This window comes from Seriola lalandi, unplaced genomic scaffold (genome assembly GCF_002814215.2).
Source record: "Seriola lalandi dorsalis isolate HSWRI2012SDOR001 ecotype SW California unplaced genomic scaffold, Sedor1 jcf7180002054326, whole genome shotgun sequence".
In the NCBI taxonomy this organism is placed as follows: domain Eukaryota; kingdom Metazoa; phylum Chordata; class Actinopteri; order Carangiformes; family Carangidae; genus Seriola; species Seriola lalandi.
In genome coordinates, this window is record NW_019524879.1 from 345904 (window position 1) to 369602 (window position 23699).

Below are 23699 nucleotides of genomic sequence, written 5' to 3' on the forward strand. Positions count from 1 at the left end.
TGTGTGTGTGTGTGTGTGTGTGTGTGTGTGTGTGTGTGTGTGTGTGTCTGTATGTATTTGTGTGCTTATAGGCATGTGTCGTGCAGTGTGGAAAGCACACAGGCCAGGATGTATTTTGTTTCATCACTGTGTGTCAGGCAAAGTGCCTGTAGTGTGTGTAGGACAAGAAAAAAGTGCAAAGGAGTGAGAGCACGAAGAAGAAAGAGTGTCTTCCTCGCTCTGCTGCTAATCCCCTCTGTCGCCTCTCCGCCTCTCTCGCTCATACCATCTCTGTCATTTTTATCTCTATCGCCTCTCTGTCTGATCTCTCTCTTCTTACTTCCTCCTCCCTTTTATTCCATTGCTCTTCCAGGATGTCTGCTAGGTAACCCGACCATGACGGCTGATATTCAGCAAACACGTGCATGCCTGCACACAAACATGGGCAGTAACTACACTGCAGTTGGAGCTGTTTGTGGAAATACATGACTTGCAATAAAACAATTCCTGTGTGTTGGCACCTCACTGGTACTGTTCTTTGAAACAGGAAAACAGTGTGAGTGTGTGTGCACCTGAGTTTGTGTGTATACAGATTTATTTGCAGCATCTATCAGTTTTGTATTCTCTTTGCAGGCATTATCAATCCAACAACTCCCCAGTAGGGCTGAAGAGATTTACGTAGGAGCAGTTTTATATCTCCATCTCCGTTCTAAGACAGAGCAGAAAGGACGAGTAAAGTCAAATGTTTTTGTAAAGTGTCAAAACATGAGCAACTGAACTAATAGTCTCAACAAAGAAGAACATTTCAAATCAGGATGCATCTATTGCAGAGCTGCTGAAATATGTCCTGGCATCATTCACAAACTGCCTATATTTCGATGTATTTTTTGGTCGACTGTAAAAGGTTTAGTCGATATTAGTCTATTTTATAAATGCTATGTTACAGTTATTTAGTTCAGATTAATTTGTTGGCAAGTGAAATCCACATTGAGTTGAGACCCAAACTTGGTTACTGAGGCAGGTTTATAGAGCTTATGGATGCATGTCATTTATGTTCAGTTTTCTGCTACGTTTCAGCATCTCTCATTCTCTGCACAGTTGCATCATATAGTTAATATGCCTCCAGATAAGACACTCTTGGTTCTCTCGGCTCTTGGTCTTATATTATTACCTCTTACCACGCTGCAGTCAAGCATGCAATGGTTTTTAGGCCAAGACAACCAATCATATGTGGGGGAAAAGAAGCCAGTCTTATGACAGTTGATCAGGACTTCAACTCTCCAGCCATACTGTATTTCAAAATGGGAGCACACATTTATCCAAGATTACTACTTTCAAGTTCAACTAATCTATTTGCCCTCAGCAGTCAAAGAACAAAGTTAGATAAGGATTAAAAGATCATACTGTATACTGGCTAACAGTATATTAGCCTGGATTAATTAAAGCTGCAATACATATTTTTCTGCCTGTTCTTTACTTTAAGATCATGGGGCATCTAGTATCATGTTTCTGGAGTCCTCTCAGCTTATTGGTATGCAGTTATGATAATATATTTAGTAGAAAAAAAGGATTTCAGCAGCAGAATCAACAAATGTCCAACAGCACCAAGGTGGAAGATATTTCTCCCTACAAAACCCACAAAATATGAACACCGGGTCGATCATCTTGTAAAATGTTTGGTTACATGTGCTTTGTTTTCCATACTATTTTGCCAGTTTTTTGTTTTTTTTTGCTTTGGCAAATCATCTAATTAATTTTGCAGAGTTGCACAGGAGCCATGGAAGCATTAATAGAGAGACCTCTGGGAATCTGAGCCCCACAGGTTTTATTCAAAATTATTCAGTGTGTGTTTGAGGCCCAAAACTGTCACATCACATTAGTGTCCGAATCACTGATAGCAAACAAGACGATGTACGAACACAAATGGAAACAGACGCTCACGTACATATGCTGACAGAGGCTCACAGACACGCAGACACACACATACGTGGACAACTGAGCACAAGTGCTTCTTACCTGGCGCCTCTCTACAAAGTGGGACTCAAGCTACCTCATATATACAAACACGCATGAACACTCCCAAAGAACAGACAGACATGTGTGCGCACACAAAAACGCACATACAGTAAATGCACACACACACGCAGAACACAGCCTGCTACAATGGCCTCAGCCATTAAAAATGCATGGCACTGCAGCAACAGTTTCTAAAATTGAACACCAGGGCCAGCTGCTGATCGGTGCACTGAGAACTGCCTACAGAGAGCAAGATGCATCGTGAAATCGCTCCCACAATGTCATTTTGATATTAGACAATATCAAAACACTATTACGGTTAAGTATACACTAGCCAATTGCAATTAAAGACAGTCCTTTCTTCATCGTCTGTGACTTCAGAGTCAGAGAAAGGGTTAACAGCATGTGTTATCTCTCTGGTTGCTAATATTGTCAGGTCTGCAGCAGTGCCAGCCAGGGTTAATGCGCTCACCGTTGTCCTCCTTCATCATGTTATCAGCAATCATCGACACCCGCATCTAATGTGAAAGCAAAAGCGTTGCCAAGCACCAGACAGGAAGAGAAATCAGGCCAATAGACCCCAATCGAGGCTTAATGGGGGCCTAGTGGCGCGGCTAGCTGAGACCTCTCGCACTGCCTGTTCATCATTCACTCCCGCTGGAGTCTGCGAGATGGCAAGGGCTTCTGGCTTATCAAACAAATTAGCTGCTTCATCACTGAAATGAAAGCAGCGATGCACAAGCTGCAAGGTTGTCCTTTCCTTCACACGCTGTCCTTGTTATGAATCAAAGAAGCAAAATGCAGAAAGAAAGGATGCTCTGTAGACGGTTTGGTGGAGACAGGGAGGGTTCTGCAGTGCTCTTCGCGCTGGGTGAGAAATGGTGGGCGTCTCCCACCTCCTACGGCTCTGACACTTCTTTGTGCTTATACAGTGGGGCAAAAAAACACAACATGAGGTGGCTTCTGCTTGGACAGCTGTCTGATTACAGTTGGGTCAGGAGCCAATTGTTGCCCTTCAAATCTCTGCAAACCCCACCCACACAACATCAGGGCTCTGAGTCACAGAGCTGAATGGCTGCGACCACTCTGGCTCAACTCCATATGCAGACACTCCCACGGTACATTTTATCTCCTTCTAATTTCTCTGCCTCCTCTTCACTTTTCTAAACTTAGACGCAAGTTCATCAGTCTGCAGTGATTTTATCCCTCCACTCTTCCTGTTGCTTTTCCTCCGGCCTCCTGTAGCTGCAGGGATTCAGGCCTGGTTTTGCTGCACTGAATGACAAACCAAGGACACATCGGCAGCGCTTTTAGGTATTTGTATCTTTACAGCTTTGCACCATGTTGATGCTCCTCTAGAAATCTCTGGTGTGGTAAAAAAAAAAAAAAAAAATCACAGCATAGATCCCTCCTGCCGAGTCTGCAGACTCCCACTCTGGATGATGCTAAAGCAAACAGACACAATGTACTGTAGTGCCTTGTCCCCGGACAAACATAAGTGTAACTCCCGTCTTTTTCTCCCCCGACCTCCCTCCTCTCCATACGTCCCCTCAAGTCTCAAGATGTCTGTCTCAACCCTTTTGCCCCTCCCCCACCGTCCCCACATTTCACATTACAACATAATCCATATTCAGCTTCAATCAGACGGAAAAGCACAAACAGCCCCACTACCACACACACAGACACACACACACACACACACACACACACACACATGCTGGACATAAACAGCCTCAACCTCACTTAAATATAAGCCTACAGTATATTGTACACACCAACAGGCTGAGAGCTGAGGAGGGGGGAAGGGCTGCATGCATGACAGCCATGTGGTAGGGCATTAAGGCCTGAGTCATCACGTCATGCGACACATGTGTGTGTCTTCCCTACAGGCACTCAGCATGACGGCATATTGAAGGGCAGCCTACAGAGGAGCAACAGCAGGGTAAATATCATCGCAGCTACCAGCAGGGCGGAGGAAGACGTCAAGATTTGCGTAGCTCTTGTTAACAGGCGAAGGCTGTGCCAAGTCCTGGGCAGAATCACAGCCTCAGTCAGCTAAAGTTGGTCTAGGAAAATGGCTTTACTCAAGTACAGTCCATTACAAAAATACCTTCTATTTAGGTTGGCAGCAGTGAGGCTTAAGTCACGGAGCGAATCTTCAGAGCCCTCTCTCTCTCTCTCGAGCTGAAGAAAATTTCCAACATTTGTTTGTGATGCTACTGTCAGGAAGAGGAGGAGGAACAGAAACACTGCGGGCCTATGACAGGCCATCAGTCAACGGAGACAAAATAAATGGCAGATCCCAGAGCGAGGCTGTGATCAAACTGAGTTCAGCTGTATTAATACCGAAAATGACCATTTGTGGGTTCAGCTCAGCACACACACAAACACACACACTTCGTCCTCAGCAAGCACTGTGGCTGGACCTACTCCAACCATCATGACGTACCAGTTTGTTTACTGGCACGTAAAAGATTTCTCAAAAAGAACCCAATGAATCACCATTTCCTCCACAAGTGCAAGTGAAATTTACATTGCTTAAACCTGCAGTAATAGATTTTGCGGCTGTTACAGGGCAGAGGAAACACATTTTAAAAACAACGCTAACATATTATCTCCTTTAGATTAATATGGCAAACATTCATAAAAGACATTGAGAATTCTACCAAAAGTATAAATGAGATTAACTCTAACTGCCCTCCACCTGGTTTGACTCCACCCAGTCCGATGACATCATACCAAAGGTTTCTAGCTTGTTTTCTAGTTTGACTTAAATGGGTTAAAAGTGTTTGAAAGATTTGGCTTGCCATATCGTTAGCAAGCCATATGGTAGTCCAATTGATGTGACCCAGCATAGAACCACAACTCCCAACATGCCCCACTCCCCAACCTCGCTTTGGTGCAAATTCAAATGTATGTAGTGGGCAGGGATAGGTTGAAGGGCAGCATTTGACTACTGCTGTTTCAGAGGTATTTCCACCTTGGTGAGAAATATTTTTGTTGGGAATGCATAGTCATGAGTTGAACAAATGACTGTGCCAAATATTATCTTCAGGTAAATGTCATAAGCGCTTTGTTGGGCTGCCATACAAACACGAGCTAATGTTAAGTCTGCAACAAGGAGTATGTGCTGAAAGCAGGGCAGGACTTTCTCTCTGCTTGAGGGGATATAGTGCAGTTGAAACAGCAGCAAGTGAAATATCTAGTTATAGTATGTATTCCATAATATGCCTATGAGCAACATTACCCACATGGCCTCACTGGCAGTTTAGGCTTGTTAGCTACAGCAGACACTAATATTCTCCAGCTGGAGTTGGTTTAGTTGAGTATGTAGAAATTAGCCTTTAGCAAAGAAGGTAAAAAAAGCATGAAATAGAACAGTCAGACTCAAATCGTATAATACTATGTCTAGGACTTACGCTTTAAAGCAATGAAACAATAGACTAATGTGCGTGTGTATGTCTGCTATAGCAGATGGTTCACTTGGATGCACATTTTGTTGGATGTGAAGGCCTTTCTGAGACTATTACATGTAAATGTAGAACTACAGGAAAGGGCACACAGCTACTGTATGTATGCAGCTGAAGTCACATACAGCTCTGTCTCTGTCTGCAAGAGCCTTGGCACACGCACACACCCACATCTCAGCACACACACAAACGCAGTGACAGGCAATTCCTCAAGGTCTGGTACCTTGGGAACCTCTCTGTCTTTCCTCCTCTGTGTGTGTGACTGTGCGTTCTGAGCTGTGTGTGAGTGTCTATGTATGTGTGTGCGTGTCAGACAGAGACCGAGTGTCTAGATTTTAGTAAGGTCATAACCAACCATTTACACAGCCCATGGCCATTAGGTGCTCACGGTTTGTCGCCTGCGCACCTTTCAAACCAGAACATTTTCTGGCTCTTAACACATCTTTTCTATTACAAACACACAGTAGCTCAGACAAAAAGGGGCTTGTTGCAATGGCACGATCCTATCCTTCCCAAGTATGCAAGTGTATACCTCACACACACGATATCAAGGAGCATCAAGTATCACATCAAACAGCACTGGAAATCCTGAGGAGCAGAATAAACTGGAGTGCCTGATGGGGCAGCTCTAAAGCAATGGTGCCAACTGGCAGACAAAGGAGCTCTTTCACTAATAAGTGCAGAAACAATTAGTCAATTAATCCATTAGCGAATACATTTAAAATGGAGCAATAACAATTTTGATAATCGATTAATCCCTTCAAGCCATTTATCATGGACATAGGCCAGATATTTGCTGGTTTTCAGGATCTAAAATGTGAGGATTTGCTGTTTTTTTTAATCTACATTACTGTAAACTGAATATCCAGTTCTGAGAAATTGTTTCTCATTTCTCAATATTTTAATGAATTAGCAACAAATCAAAAGATTAATACATAGAGATAATAAATAAATATTATATGAAGCCCCTAATTATGCTGGTTATGACTTGCATATTGTGACCTTGTCTGACGATGTTGAGTCCAAGGCATTTTATTTATTCCAACAGAGATGTTGATTGAAGGTTGAAACAGTAAGTAAAGCCTCTCACCTCTCGTCTTGCTACGTAGCCAGAGAGTTGGGTATTCAACCAGAGGCCAGCACAGGCACAGAGGTGGACTTAAAATACTGGCTTGCCTTCACTGCCAGGTGATGTCACTCTAAAGCACAGAGGATGATTAAATGACATGGCAATAATCCATGATTCACCTGTAATCAGGATTTCAAAAGGATTTGTGGTTTCTTTGCTCTTTAACTCCTCAGCTAATATGTATGTGGACACGCAGTCACTGCTGGAATGTTTATGCTTACAGTGCGGAGTATGGAGAGCAATCAAACCTTTAACCTGTTTTATGCCTGACCACGTTTGGTACACAGCGTGCCAGACACCACATCATCATGATAGAACATCCCAATAGTTATAGTACAAGTACCCCTACACGTATAGCGTAGATGATCTGATTAGATACGGGCACGCCTCGCTGCATTAATGTGTGATCTAAAAACCAAAAGCTCTGTAATTCTTTATCATGTGAGGTTCATATTAATATCCCCTACATGTTACATGGGAGATAAGACAGAAATGTTTGCTAATTAATTATACTTCAGTGCAAGTAGTGAACATTAAATACACATAACCTCTTGCCACATAAACCTATGTGTGTTTGTTTATGGCACTTGGGAGAGGAAGGGTTACAAAAGCAAATGATAAGGAAACATATGAAACATTCAAATAGGGAGGGAGCAGAGCCCCCGGAGACAGAGCGGAAGATTACCTACAGTAGCTAGACAAAAATAATGAGCTGCAGAGAATCAGCAGGGGGACAGAGAGCACAAAAAAAAATCAGTAAATCCCATTAGAAAAATCCTGCAACTCTAAAAGAGCTAAACAATTATATCCCTGGCAACGTGAATTATACAAAAGAGATAAGAGAGAAAAAAAGCAGCATGCTGTACAACAGGAGATGAGGTAAGAGAAGAGGGAGGAATACTTCACAGTCATTTCAGTGGCGTAGCCCTGTGGAGACCTAGAGGTCACATGAAGGGCAGGGAGAAAAGCGAGATGACAAAATCTTTGCGGTTCACAGCATTCTGTAAGCCAGTCCCCTTACAAGCACCACAGGGACAGTGCCAACCTGACAGCCACACTTCCACACCTCAACAACATTGTCAAGCAAAAACACCAAGTGTCATCATGGCGTTGACACAAATGCTGCATTCAGACAAGCACCTGAAAAGACGCTCTTTCTTTGTTAGCTTATTTTTAGCTCAATGAAATGCAGTATTTTCATTCGGTCAAGGAGCAGCCTTTGATTCAGTCAGGTCACCTTGAGAATAAACAAAAACAGTTATTCAGTTATGACATTTTCTTACACAAAACTATGTAACAGCTTTGTATTTCAGTTCTTTTCCTGGACAGCAGGATACATAGACAGCTTCACTCCTAGACCTGTGGACGAACTCATGCTTACAGACCAGATGTCTCTTCTCAACAATACCGAGCACACACTGTGTGTACTTGAAAGGCATCACATTCTCATTCAACCTCAAAAATGCATTTGAATTGATCCCATACAGCTAGTTCCCTGTCACTGTCATGTATGATTTGTTACATGACGGTGACATTTCACTGAGACACTAGATTTACAGCACGTGTGAGGAAATGATATTCATATCACTGGACAGGCAAGAGCTATCAGTACACACCACAATCTGCTCGGGGCAAGTAACAGCAACTTGTAGTTAGTGATCTGCTCAACAACTGCTCAAACCCTATTTATAGACAAAGGGCAACTTTATCATTTGTTTTAGTTTTGACGGTTTTATAGAAATTGCCGGTAAAATCCTCAGAGAGGTACATTTAATCTTCAGGGAGTTTAAGAAAGTGTCATGATAATTAAAGCCTTAGACTTACAAATGAACCACAATTTGTAATCAATAGGAGGCATAGTGTTACCAGATGTTATACACACATACCATAACTCCTGAATCAGACACTGCACAATGACACCAAACAAATCCAATAGAGTGCACAGGCTCATTACTTTGGAAACTTGACTCTTGATGATGAGGGACCTCTGTGGTATGGGGACTGGACAGTGGTCTAACCCTTTGGCCATGAGAGTACCGTTACAGTAGAGGAACATATTGACCATGACTAATATAAGTGCAAATCAATATAGTAGGAACATGGTCCTTACAAGTGGCCCCAGCAATGCTGAAAGAGCAGTTGTTTGAAGTGAAACCCTGTCATAAATCACATCAGGCTGACAGCATTGTGTGTCCCTGGTTGTCACTCTATGCAAGGCCGAGAGGTGCAGTGAGTCTGTTTCCAAGAATGCTACACCAAGGATGGTTACAATGGAGCTCCAATCCAGTACCATCATTATTTCTAAACAGTCAAAGGACAATTCCAGTTTATTACAACTTGGGTATTATTTTCATAGGTCATTGTTGTACAGTATTTGTTATGATCACTGTACTTATCGAGGTTGCTAAAATCTGGAATCAAGGGAACATCGTTACAAAGAAGATGATCAGACAGGATGTAAACATGTCATTAGTTTAAAGGACCTATTTGTAAGTTTTGCTATTTCTACATAGCCAATGTTTGCATTAACTGTTGTTTACTTACAAGTCTTGGCAATAGCCTCAGCCATGCACTTACAAGAGAAGAGGTTATAATGCACCCTCTGAATAGCCCTACTTCTTCAGGACAAACTTGATGCTACAGTGACTCAGTATTGCAAAGTAACGACGCAGTCTGGCTGGACCACGGCTAGCCTGCTAGCATGCTATTTTCAGTAGAAGAAGAGGGTTGCTAGGTTGCTAGGCTAGGAAAAATTTGAAAATACCTCCTTTAAATCAGATTATCTACACAAACAGAGTGAACATACCTGTAATTTTGTTATTAATCCCTCATTGTACAGGAAAACTGTGCGCTCAATCTGATTATCAGACTTGGTAAATATGGCAGGTCAAATATGAAACAGGACCAAGTGAACCAGTGTGTGTAATCGTTTTACTGTTTCACCTTCATTATCTCTTCTATCTCTCTCTTTGACTAATATAAGGGTTTGCCTACAGCCTGTCTGATTGACTCGTTCATTAATTAACTTGGTGAGAATAGTGTTATTATTACGAAGGGTAATGATAGCGAAAACTTTGAAAATAAGATCCAAATTGTAGTAATCTGGATATCTTTTTTAATATAGTAGGAGGAACTGATTGTGAACATCCCTCTTGAGACATTTCCCATGGTGTCACCATGGAAACCCGGCTAAGTTCATCCACCCCTCACAGCTGAAGTTTCTTGTGTGCACCATCAGCTGTCACGAGCAGCTCCGATGTGCATGCTTCCTCACTTCCACCGCCAAGTTAATTACCACTATTCAAAGCCTCACAGCAACTTCTAACTGAAAGGATTACACGTCTGTAAAATGATGCCTAAAGAACTGCAGCATCCCTCATCAAGTCTCATGTCAACTATGAAAGTAATTTTAGTTATTTTGTGTTTACTTTCAATTGATGCCATCTAATTAGAGCTTAAAAACATTATGACAAGCAAAGCCAGAGCAGCAAACAAAACACAATTTGCCTGATCAAAACACTGTAGCTTCACTCGTCCACAAACAGTCAGAATAGAGCTAACCGTCAACCAGTGCAGTTTGTACGCCCTCTGAGTGTATGTGTGCAAATCTGAACCCATTTATTCTCTCCAGCACACATGACACTGTGTATTTACGATGAGCCACTCAAGCGTTGCCTGCCGTCTGTTGGGAATAATTAGTGCACAGGTTGGTGACCTCTCAGGCATTGCTGCTGCGTATCACACACGCACTACTATACAGCTTGCTTTCCATTATATTGGTCTATAGGCTGATGACGAATATAGGAAAAATCAAACAGCACCGTAATTTTTAAACATGAAGTCTTTCCTGCTGTATCAAACTCCAGTGAATGCTGTGTGTATCTGTGCTCAAAATTTTAATTCAAAAAAAGCCTTGACGATAAGGTCAAAAACACACACAGTTCCAGACGACAATTATTTAGTATTCCTCCCTAACAGCAGCCCTAGCTGTTAACCTTTCTCCAGGTCATCAAGATTTCTTGTCATCCAATAACATTGCTTTCAAGTGAACAAAAATATCACACTGCTTCCTGAATTGTGATGAGTCACCGGAGGAAAAAAGGCCGAATGTGTTTGTGCTTGAATGATTTTTTTTTTTTGTGCATGTGCACTTTTCCATTAGTGAATTGGTAAAACATAACTAGGCTTCAAAGTCATATCTCGCACTTGAACATCCAGACTAAACACGTGCGGGACTACCATTTCTGGCAGGACAGGAGCCAGCAGAGATAAGGGACAGGGAGCAAGAGGAGCAAAAGCTGGAGTTAAATGTAAACTAAATTACTGAAGGGAAGCAACATGGCAGCACAGCTTTAATCATCCTAAACCTTGATCCCTTTTGGCATTTCTCAAGGCTAAAGGACTTACGCAGGACACATTATCAGGATATTGGACAGAGAGAAGCAATGACTACATTGTTGTGGTACTGATGCAGCAAAATTTGTTTTCCATTTCTAAGAACCGATAGAACAGAGGATGTTGAGTGCTTTTGGGGAGCATGAAAGATGAAACCTGGTACACAAGAGGTCTTTGATTAAGAGTACTTCTGTACAGCGCACAGGTACATGCGCACAAACACACAGTCACGCACACGTCCTTTGTTCTAGTAATGGTGTAAAGCTGATGTGCACTGAACTGACATGAAAGCCACATCTCAGCGGCTCTCTGGTAGCCTCACCATGGACTCTAGTTTTAACCATTTTTTAAAAATACCATCTGGTAGACACAAGCTGACTCTAATTCCAACTGTACCAGCAGCTCTTTATACACACATACACACACACACACACACACACACACACACACACACATACACACACACACGCACCATTTAAGTCTCATATCAGATGCAGTAAGATGACTTCATTTCAAGCCATTCTCCCTTCTTTCTCTTCAACAATCCTTGTCCCACTTGTGTGAAAAGTAAAATGAGGTCAACTGGGCTGAAATTCTCATCCCTCTTGATTTTGTGTGATACCTCTCCTCTTTCCCAACCCATCATCCCTCATATGCTACTGCTAGCTAACATTCTAGCCACTGACAAAGGAGTGAATTTTCCTCGATATCACTACAGGAGAACACAGACACATAAATGAAGACAGGTGCATGTATTGGTCACACATGTGCACGTTTAAATCATCCACACAAATGCGGTACACAACACAGCGGTGGCGGCAGCAGCTTAACTCCTTTGATGAGACTGTTGCCGTCTCAGTCAGCCTCGTCTTGGCACATTGCATAACTGAACGCAGACATAAACACACAACCCCAGGCCTGATCTGCACTATAGAGTGCCATCTAGAAGGAGTTAGCGTGCTACTGGCAGCCTCGCTGAGGAGGAGAGCAAAAAAAGAGAATAAAGACGCAACAAAACAAACAGAAAAATAAATGAAAAAACAAAATCTGTAAGCTCTCACACTCCCTGGAAAGAGAGCTCGATGCAAACACTTTTTCACCATATTCTATTCATCTGTCTCTGAAGATACTGAAGACATTGTAAAAAAAAAAAAAAAGAGCCATTACAATCAAAATCTGTTACCATCACCACAGACATATAAATTACATACAGTCAGTGTGCTGCACTGTACTACTACTACTACATTTCTACAATACTCTGTGAAACAAAAGCTTAAATCACGTTAGAATCCTTCAGGAATTTCAGTGGAATTCACTTTGTTTATAAAAAGTAACATGCACGCAAACGCTCTGTGAAGCTCTCTAGAGATTTTAAGCTACCACTTTACCTTTACTACACCTTCACTTGTACGTTCTATGCCGGTAAAACTGCAACATCTACCGCTGAGCTACAATTTCTATTGCAACAATTCCCATTCAATGATCCAGTCCAAGAAGTCATGGCTCAGTAAGCTTCTCCTCTGACTGTAGACAAAGCTTGAAGGGTGGCGCAGTTACTGAGTGAATCAGAAGGAAGATTAATGATGAAGATATGTCACAGTTTGTGCTATGAAAAGCTGCACAGGGCTACTGCCAGTCACAGCAGTTACTGCAACGCCTGTGTGTGTGTGTGTGTGTGTGTGTGTGTGTGTGTGTGTGTGTGTGTGTGTGTGTGTGTGGTCAAACTTGACTCTGCAAACATGTATGCACCAGTGTCCGCCTGCATGAGCAAACGTTTGCCAGTCTGTGTACAGTATGTCAGTACACATACAGTATTTGTGTGTGCACATCCACTAACATTTGTATAAGTCATCTACCATCAAATGCTTGTGTGTGTGTGTGTGTGTGTGTGTGTGTGTGTGTGTATGTGTGCATAAGCATGAATGCACAAATGTGTTTTACCTCTGCCACATACAAATGTCTACCCTGAATTAATAACGCTGTGTGCATGTGTGTGTGTGCGTGTGTGTGTGTGTGTGTGTGTGTGTGTGTGTGTGTGTGCCCCCATCAGTGTGTGTGAGTCCTATGATGTCCTGCGCCTGCCGATGAGATAATCTGGCAGAGCATGGAGTGACAATTTGATCTATTGATCTGCGTCTTGCTGGCTCACAGGGAGTCTCTGAGTTATAGTGCTGCCATCTCTCGTGGCCACCACCAGTAAAGAGAGGTGAGCCGCCTCATTGTTACCCACACACAGCTGCTGAACACCCAGGAAATACACACACACACAATATACACACATACAAATGCCTATGGTTCAATAATGGTTAGCTGCCAAAATCGTCTAAAAACACCCCGAGCGTCATGTATGTTAGCGCTCTAAAAAATCAATTTCATTAATTTACATATACTTGCCTTTAACGCACAAACTGAACCAGTAGCTTGGTGGTTATTGCTGGTGGTTTAAAAACCAGTGCCAATAACATACGGTTTCTTGCTGTTATGTGATAAATATAAACATCTTCCTTATTTTAACAACATATGCCACACAGTATGTGTTGTTTAACACAAGCAGCAAACAACTTTGTCCAAATAAAATACAGGCCAGGAAAGAGCTTTCACAGTCTTTGACACTCAGTTCTATAGAGGCGTTTTGGTTGGTACTCAAAAACTACTGATGTTCCATAGCACTAGAGGTTACTGATCACTTCCTGCTGCATTAGAATACATTTCTTGCCACATACATACAGAAATATAATAAATCTATAATTTAATTCACAAGTATGTGACAGGATGTACAATATTTACATTTTAAATGTGCAGCTTTTATACAGGAGAAAGTGTTTCCCCACAGATTAGGCTGTGCTGGGGTTGATTAAATTTTTCATCTAGAGGCCGATGGATCTCAGTTGACATCACCATCCAATGAAGGCTTCTAATATCATTACATTATATAATACACAGATGTAGCTAAGTGTTTTGAAATAGCCCTGTGTTGTCACTGGCTTTACGACACTACTACTCTGTGTCAACAACCTGCAGCTGATATATAACGTGTTGTTATATTGCCGTGGTTAAACTAAAGAAATAAAGGACATACAGAACAAGGAATGTGGAAGGTTCCCTCGACTTCTTGTAGCCCTTCCTCTTATCACGAACACGTTGTCTGAAACACTGAAAACCAAAACAGCTTTTTTTCATTCCACAGTTTAGAAAAGTGCATTTCTGCTTATTTTTTAAATTACACTGCAAATCCAGTGGATAGCTAATATGCGTGGACTGCTTGCACAGCGAAACCTGTTTTTCTAAATGCTCACAACTTCTTTTTACTGCTGAGATAATATGGAGAAAACAACTAGGAGCAGTTCGTGTGTATGTGTGTGTGTGTGTGTGTGTGTGTGTGTGTGTGTGTGTGTGTGTGTGTGTGTGTGCGCGCACTTGCATATCTGTCTCAGTGCATTACCACACACAGATCAATAAGGGTTCTATTCTTGGCCATTAGATCTTGAAGCAGGGGATAGCCTGTCTCTCTCACTCTTTTCTATCTATTCCCTCCCTCTGCTCTCCCACGTCTATCAGTCTGTCCTGTCCGCTGGCTCCCCCGCCAACCTCTTTCTCCGTCCCCTTCTTTCTCTCCTCCAGACAACACCAAAGGGACATTGTCATCTTCCCAGCTGGACAGTGGAGGCATCGCCGGAGTCAGTGGCGAGCATCAAACACGGGACAGTTTTGGGGGGGATCACAGAAATGACTGGCTTTATGGCTAGAGGGATCAGCCGTCTACTCGGAGGATTCACACACAGCCACGTACGCACATATTCACTCACGTACATGTACACATCCACACACACCTCCTGTTCCTGCTGTAATTCTCACTCCTCTGCCACACTGCCAGGCTGAGGCCCTTGATCTGCCACTTCCTGTAATCCTCCATGGGAGAAGGGTGCAGCCAAATGTCCTGGCAGGCCAGCCAGGCAAACAAGCACACATACCCACAAACACAGATAGCCGCGAGTTGCCACTAACTGCAAAAATAATGACCTCCAGGACAAGATGTGTATCAGCACAGGAGTCCCAGGATATCTTTCACAAAACATGCAACCTGCCAAAACCAAAACACATCATGCAAAAACCTGCAAGCTGCAGCACCTACGGCAACGCAAAAACCATGAATCATGAAATCTCCATTATGCCCCCTTCATTTGTGCCACACTGGTATCATTGTCATCAGATAAAGAGACAGGGCTGACGAAACAGCAAATGACAGGGGAAGAGAACCAGCACCAAAGAATAAATGGATGACTCCCAACTCACCTTCCCCTGACTCTGATAAGACTCTATCTGATCCACATCACTCAAACACAAGAGAGATTCTTCTGTTCATTCAATTTCAAAGTGACCAGCCTCAGCCAGCAGGAAACATCTGACAAGATCATTTCACCCAAACTCAGGATAGGCCGAGGGGGAACGCATTTTGATCTCTAAGCTGTTTGGTTATGGGCTTCTTTAATGCCACGAGTACAGCTTTTTCTTACACTGAGTTTACCCAGTCTGGAGCTCAAAGGAGTAATGTACTAGCCAGCGAGACATAAGCCCCATTAAGCTTATTCACCAGTTCCTGCATCAGCTCTGACATAGGACTTCTACCAGAGGAGGGATTTCATCTCATATCTACTAATACATGTGTACCACTGACAGAATCTGCTCTGCTTTTGATGAAGAAATGCATGGTCTCTGTGGAATCTGCAAATCTTCAGGAACATTTCGCCGTCGATAGAAAATGTGGTGCACTGTTATATCCTCTGTCTCTCTCAGCCTGCCTTTAAGAAGAAGAAAACCTAATAAAAAAAAAAAGTACATGGACTGCCCAACACCATCTTTTCATAAGTCTGGTGAACATGGCTCTGTAGATTTTATGCTCACCCCCCCCCCTTCCCCTCTGCCTGTGAGAATCTCTGTTTGTATCCTCACCTTTCCAGCGCAGGTGAACAAGACTGAGTCACAGCCATAGCTGACAGCAGGTGGGAACGAGGGACAGCCAGGCGGACAGCTCTTCATCACACCGTAATGAGCTGGCAAAGGTTGTCGGACAGGCAGGAGAACACATGGAGGACCTGTAAAAGCAGCCTGACACTGGCGAGCTCGCGGGCGTTCTCTGAAGCTATACGACTCCCTGCGGTGCCATTTCATCGCAAGCTGTTGTCCCTGCTTATGTAAACGTCCTCATATTGCAAGAAAGCTGAGAGCGAGCTACCGCAACCACATACCACATACAATATGTGGCTCAATGTGGACTTTTCTCGTGATTTTAAATATGTGAGTAACTGTGCGACAGAGTGGCAATGTCAGGAAAAGCAGCTAAAATGCGGAATTCGAGAGATACAGAGTTAAGCTTGTTCTTGTTCTATGGTGGTGGTATATGTGGTAAGTATTTTCTCACCACATGACAACATCTGTATCGTGGACTTTAAAGGTTTAAGACAAACTGAACATTTTATTCTTGATGGTGAAGCTCACAAGCACATACAGAGCTCCAGGGGACTGTCAACCCCTTGAATGCTACTGAAAACTCCTCTGCACACCCCACAGATACACTGAAACCCAACCAGCTTACATCAGCATCTGACTATGACAGCTGAGACATCTGTTCACTTACCTGCTGCTGCCTCCCAGGGATGCAGCTACCCACAGGAGCTGCCACAGGCCACACCAGCTTATAATAGCTCAATGGCAACTCAAAAGGATACAATCTGAGAGCTCCACTCTGGGTGCCGATGGCCAGTATCTTCTGCACGGGGTCGAAGGCCATGGACGACGGCTGATAGGGGAAGCCATGACGGACAGTCTGGGAGAGAGGCAGAAAAAGATGAAGAAAAAAAAAAAACAAAACAGAAAATGTGTGAGACAGAATATCAATCTGCATTTCACAGCAGGGGTGTTGTTTTGTCGGAGGATGTCACACACCCAGATTTGGATAAACAAATGGCCCAGATGGATGTGGGAGATGTTACGAAACAAAAATGTAAAGCCTGACATTGCGCAGACAAGAGAAAATGAAAGAGGAACAAATGCTCTTTCTATGCATGGGTACCCTGTTCTTGGCGATAGGTTGATATTTGGCTTCGCTATTTAGGATCCTTTTATAATTATGAACCTATTTTGAGATTTCTTCTCTCTCATTTCTCTCTTTTTATCTCATTTTGCTGCCTCCCACATGAAGTCGTGATTACACCGAAGTCTGGAAATAAAATAAACAGGAAACATTACCACTAAGAAGCATTTGGTAACTATTTGTTGCAGGGTCTTCTATAGGAGTGCATTCAATCGTATGGTGCTCCTGTTTTTATGTCCATTACCCTACGTATATATGTGTGTGTGTATGTGACTGTAGCTTTATGGCATCAGTCAGCCGGTGGTGGGCTGTTGGATTTGTTTATTTAGCGGCAGAAGGCTAAAGCACGTTACATAAGAAGCACTCAGTGCAGCAGAGACACCTGCCTTCCTCGCATAGAAACATAACAGAGAGTTTCTGTCCAGACAGGCTGTGAAGGTGCAGGGGGGCAGGAGTCTTCTTCAAAGAGACTTCAATCAAATGCCAGGCTGTTGATAGACATATTTAGGCTGCAGTGGCAATCAAACCTGCAATCGCTCTGCAGGGCCTCCTAGCCACTAATCCACAATACTCCCTAAGCCCTCAGGTATGTTGACTTGACTCTTGATTATTGTTATCCAGTTTTCTAGTTATTACTTCAGGCACTCTTACTTATTATTCCTGACCACTGTTAAGGTGATTACAGTTTTACAAAGTTAATCTGCCCTAAACTTGGACTTCAGCACCTGCTGTTGGTGTTTGGTTGGTTTTTGGGTCTATAATGCAGCCAATAGCAACGATCACATGACTCCTCCATGAAGTTGTCCTCCAGAGGCACACAGAGACTCCGCCATGTAACACAGGATAAAGCCCATCAGTGACAATGGACTGTAGCAGCTACCAGATCTAAAGCTTGTGTTTTCAGCACCTGGTCCCATATGAAAAACAACTGCACAAGCTTATATTTCAGAAAGATATTAAAACCTACAAATATCTGGGTTAGCTTTTAGCAATTTGCAATTGAAAAAACAACTAAAATCTAAAAAAGAATATACTAACAAGCCTTTTACCATCTTAGGGGGAAAGCGCACACTTGTGTCAATAAAAAGGCCACACCAACCCATTAAGGCACACTTTGAGAAATCCTGATTTAAAATAATAGTGGGTTAAGATGCTCAGCATGTAAAATGCATGAGTGTTTATTAACTCCATCCATTGCTGAAGCCAATCCAGACTAAGGAGAGCCAACCTTTTTTTTTTTTTCCCCAAAATAGGCCCCCACTCTCTTCAGGCGCCATCAGTCCCCAATAGATCAATGATGTGGGGGTAAAGTGGAGTGTGTGTATGGAGGAAGACGGAGCAGGAGAGAAAAGAGTAAGGAAGGTGTGTGGAAAAGAGGAGGAGTTGATAGAGAAAGCAATGAGGTGGCGGAAGAAGAGGGTGCATGGAGAGACACTAAGGAAGAAGATAACATGAAAGGCGAATACACACACACACACCAACAAGAAACCACCGTTTTGCTAATCCAAACCCAGCATATTATGCAAGAGGGGATCAGTTTGGCCCAACCCCTCCATATGACAGTCCATGCCAAGCACACACACAGCAAACCATGGTATTTTCACAGAGGGTAATACCTTCCATTATCCACTATATCTAGATGCTTTTTTAATCCAAGTACAATTACACTTCAACATGCAACCAAATAGAAACTTGGTATTGTTTATTATCCTGACGCCAGAGTGCTCTCGCCATACAGTATGCGCATTGTAGGGAGGTATACTACGTACCATACCTTGGACAAGCACAGAACGCTTCAATGAGCCTCTTTTGTAACGAGGGGTACTTGCTAAACAAACGCTAAATAAACCTTCAACCGGTGGGTTGTGGTTATAGTTACAGAAGAAGACTACAGAGCAAAATGCTTTGCCCATTATTTCATTTTATTGGGAAGCTCACTTGCACCTGCTGTGTCTTGAGATGGGATAAGTGCAGCGCAAACTGTGAATACTGATTTTAAAATATATAAATAAATAAATAAAACTACATGCAGATGGGGCTCTCTGTGATGAATTCAGCTGTGTAACACATCCTTAGTCTCACCCACCTTGCAGAGCTGGAAATGCTCGGACTGGAGGTTCTCCTGGATCAGATGGTTTTCCTGTGGCCCCACTTGGACAGACGGGGTGGAGGAGGACGCCTCTTTCAAGCCGTCCAGCACCTTCCTGATGTTGAACTTCTTCATTTTCAGACTGCAGAGCATACAATTGAGATCACCCGCAAGAGATACAGGGGATAGCCACTTTCTCTCTCTCTCTTTCTCTCTCTCTCTCACACACACACACACATACACACACGCGCGCGCGCGCGCTCGCTCGCTCTCTCTTTTGATTTCCTCTGTAAATCTCACATTTTAGTGCTTGTTTTTTAGCGCAGTCTCCATGCTTGACGGTTGTGGCGCGCGCTGCTCAGGTCGCTTCTTGACGTGGAGATTTTTTTTTTTTTTGGAGACGTGCTGCTGGGATGTTGGTGCGTCGGTGTGATTTGCTCGGAGTCCGTGCTGTGCCCCACTGCGTCTTGGTGGCTGGCTCCGCTCTTCCTCACGGCTTCCCTCCCCTCCCCTCTCGGCTGTGTGCGCCGCTCAGCCAAGGCGGAAACGCAGAGCAGCAGCGGCGGCGGCGACGGTGGCGGTGCTGACGCTCTTGCGCATGTCTGACAGAGCAGAGGCTTCGACACAAATCCCGCCACCTTGCCAGCTCTCTCTCTCTCTCTCTCTCTCTCTCTCTCTCTCTCTCTCTCTCTCTCTCTCTCTCTCTCTCTCTCTCTCTTCCTTTCATCTGGGCCCCAGCGACAACGCCCCCCCCCCCGTCTCTCTCACGCACACATAGTAGGTTTTGCTCCACTGCACCTGGTGATGCTGGTGATGTTGGGATGCTGCAGCGTTGTTGAGTGTCTGTGTGGAGACAGACAGACGGGCCTCAGTCCCATTCTTTCCAGTACACCCTCGCCCTATCTACCCCGCCTCTGTCTGCGTGGAAACTTCGCCATATTAAAGGCCATCGAACCATAGTGGATAGCAGGAGCACACTGTTCTCTACGGTTTGAAATAAAATAAAAATAACATAAATCAACTAAATTCGCTTTACACTGTATTTTTTAGAAAAGGGTCAAAGAAATGTGTCAAAATGAGAATAAAAGGGGGAATGAAAAGCATCACTTTGTCCATAAACCCATTTGATATTTGACTTCTATGTCCGGGCCTATCATAATGCATGGTATGCTGGGTTCACTGTTTAAAGATGCTACAGGATGCATTCGCAGGGAAACAGCACATAAAATAACCCAACAGCTGAGCAAGCAATGCGCCTGTTAGTACCCATAGTTACGGCTCTTTCCTGCTCATGGTGGAGTCCCACAGTTTAAATGTTATTTATACCCTCCCTCTCTTAATGTGGAGCAGCCACCACAGCTGCAAGCGTGACTTCATGCGAGAGTAACACTTCACAGTTAGGAGCTACTGAGAGGGGTGGGTTTGGGAAAGGTCTCTGTGACCAGGTGAAATCATCTACACATCAAATATCACAGAGAAAACGCCCTAATGTGTTTATTTAAAATCCTGTTTGGGCATCAACCTACAGTGTGCTTAAGATGAGGGTGTACCTGGACAGTCACCCCGAGTCTGCTGGGCCTTGGCACCCACATGGTTGGATGGCCACATTGGTGTCATCACATAAAGAAGCCATCTTAGTAATTAAGGTACCTTCATTATGCATTGAATATATCATTAACGTACCCCGCCAGAATGTCTGTAGTTTCTGTATTGCTGCAGACTTCTAAATTTATGAACACCTTACACCCTCGCCAGCCACTGGGCTGAGGCCAAGAGCTCACAGTTGGGCTCTTTATAAGTGTAAAAACATAATTTCCACAAACACCAACAACTCAATGGCCCCCCTCATGATACTCTATCAGTACTTCTGACAGGCTGCGGTTCACCTGGACCAGCTGCTGTAAAGATCTACCGCTCAGACAAACTTTATCAACAGCCATGTTTCCCCTTAAGACTTTAAGAGAGTTGAGTTCAGACCCTCAGTACGGCTGTCTGTGGTGGTAAGGTCACAGATGAAAGTACCAGTCCTGACAAGCTCAGCAGAGGCTGCTCATGCTTGAGTGACACTGACGTTGCCACCTGTTTGGGCTGTTTGCTAACACGCTCTTCTTCGACAGGTGCCCGCCGGCAGCAGGGACAGGGGTGCTGCGGTGGAAGTAATGGCTGTGTTTTTCTGCTCTTGCTAACAACACCTGATGCCAACTCTGCCCTCAACTGGAGAAAGTCCAAAAAAGGGCATTTCTGTGTCCACCATATCTGCGTATTGTAATAATCAATATGATTATATGAGCCTGCCCGTATGTGTTTCTACGTAAGCTGTCCTTTGTTGAGACGCAGCTGATGCAAAGAATGCATCAAGGAAATGAAGATGCTATTGAGTAAAAGAGCACAAAAAGATATGAAGAGGACCAGGGAGCAAATTATTAATTCAGTAATCGTACCAGGGAGGCTTGAGAACAATTGTTGCAAGACTGATTTGCATAATGAACTGAAATTGACCATACCCACCTTCCAACCTCAACTGATATCGCCTGATCCTGAATACATTACACAGGCGAACAAAGAGGTCCTTATTAGTCAATCCTTGCATGTGAGTGAGTGAGTGATGTGGGAGGGGAGGGCTTTTGGCGACTCTGACATCAGTGATTTAATTTAGCACCATTGTGTTGGGGCCACGCCATTCATCTGGCTGCATTGTGTATACGTGTGTGTGTTGTATTTAGAGTTTGACTGCTGTGTTTGTTTTATTTGATAAGGCTTTCCACTGAGGCAGCGCTGTATTCGTTTTTTTTTTTTTCTTTTTGTTTGTTGTTGTAAAAGGCCAAAGTGCAAAGTGAGCAGGAGAGAAAGAGAAGAGAGAAGGGGGCAGGGAGAAGCCGAGGTGTAAATCCCATCCGAAGTCAAGGTGATATGGTCATAGTTATTCATTTGAGTGAAATTTTCTCTCATTTCACACTGAATATGCAGGCAACAACACTAGAGCAGAAATGGACTTAATATCTTAGTGCAAGCCGTGTAAAGACACACTTAACAAGCCCATACTTTACTGTGCAGTATATAATCTGATTCTGCCTCCTGCATGACTGTGAAGTTTAAAATGACAGCCTGCTGGTCACTGTACTCTTACTGTCTCCTGGTGGGTTGATGTGACCATGTAACCAAGTTTGTTTTATTTTCATTTTTGCTGCTGCTGTAGTGGTGAACAGTGACATGTTTCTGTTCAGACCCAGCCCAGCCTAGCGTCTACATTGTAGAACATCCTTTCTCTGCAGGCCCTCCGTTATCTATGTATTATCATTCACCACAACAACCCTGGGAAATATGCTAATTGAGCACATACAGATCTATCAACTGGAGTGGAGCGCTAATTCAGCGCTAATCCCAGGTTAGAGGTGAGGATGGACGAGCCAGGAGCATCTACAACATGGCAACAATGACTGACTGTATCAGCCAACGAGTGCATTAGTGTTGTGTCCACCAGCTCTGCTCAAATGACTCAACTATACATCAGCAGTGGCACAAGACTGAACGCCGAGCTGATCAATTAGTCACTCTAAATACAGTCCATCTACATCAGTGCACATTTTACACTTTTTTTCCAGTTTATGAAAGACACACTGGCACAACAGAGGGTGAATGGTGTTGCTGGACAGCAGATTGCAGAGGGAAGTGGAAACGCCTACCTACACATGCAAAACTGCATATATTTCACAGATGTTTGCATAAAGATTATGAATATGCATCTACATCCATCATATACATACATCTACATGCATCTTGTTACTCTGATCTTGCAGTATAGGATTATATGTTCTTGTAGTATATTCACATTTTTTATGTAATTTTTTATTTTTTTTCCCCCAGCTGTTCTAAAATTACTAAACTAAACTGGACAAAACTAATGCTCAGTTACATAAACAGGCAATGCTCCAACAATGCACATATGCAGTAAGTGTCCTTACACACAGAGTATTCACCTCTGGAGGCTTTTAGCCACTTAAAATCTTACAGATGACCTAACAGAGATAGACCTTGTCACACTCTTACACACTCAAGACCGATCCGTCCCCAGCGCCACACTGCGCAGCCTCAGAGCTCAGCATCACAGTCAGCCCTGTATGACCCCTACAGCAGCAAAGTCCCTGTGCTGTCGGGAGAAAGTGAGAAACCCAGGGGGACAAAGGGGACAACGGCAGGTCTCAGAGAGTCAGGGCGTCTGCCTGTCACGCAGGGAGACTGAAGGGACAAGGACTTTCCGCCCTCACTGACAGCTGTAGTTAATCAAGCAAATCGTAGCACACCTGAGTTTAGGGCTTATGACCCCAAGCATCCCTGCGGCATTCAACCACTGTGTCCTTATAAAGCACTATCTAACAAGTGAGAGGACATATCGTCATACATAAAAGCAGAAGACATTCACAGAAGTTGTTGGTCCTCAGAACTTCACACACACACACACACACACACACACACACACACACACACACACACACACACACACACACACACACACCCGAGGGATTGCAAGTT

At 43.5% G+C, this 23699-nt stretch overlaps 1 protein-coding gene across 2 annotated transcripts in view; it reads right to left on the reverse strand.

Moving 5' to 3' along the window:
- stxbp5a (syntaxin binding protein 5a (tomosyn)) overlaps nt 1-20141 on the reverse strand; it is an 88809-nt gene extending 68668 nt beyond the window's left edge. For both annotated transcript variants that reach the window (XM_087174187.1, XM_087174188.1), the window contains exons 1-2: nt 19167-20141; nt 16716-16813 (exon numbers count right to left, since the gene is read on the reverse strand). In XM_087174187.1, the coding sequence (XP_087030313.1) occupies nt 16716-16813; nt 19167-19322 (254 nt within the window). In that variant the 5' untranslated portion in view covers nt 19323-20141. The remainder of the gene's footprint in view (nt 1-16715; nt 16814-19166) is intronic.
- Nucleotides 20142-23699: the final 3558 nt, after the last annotated feature.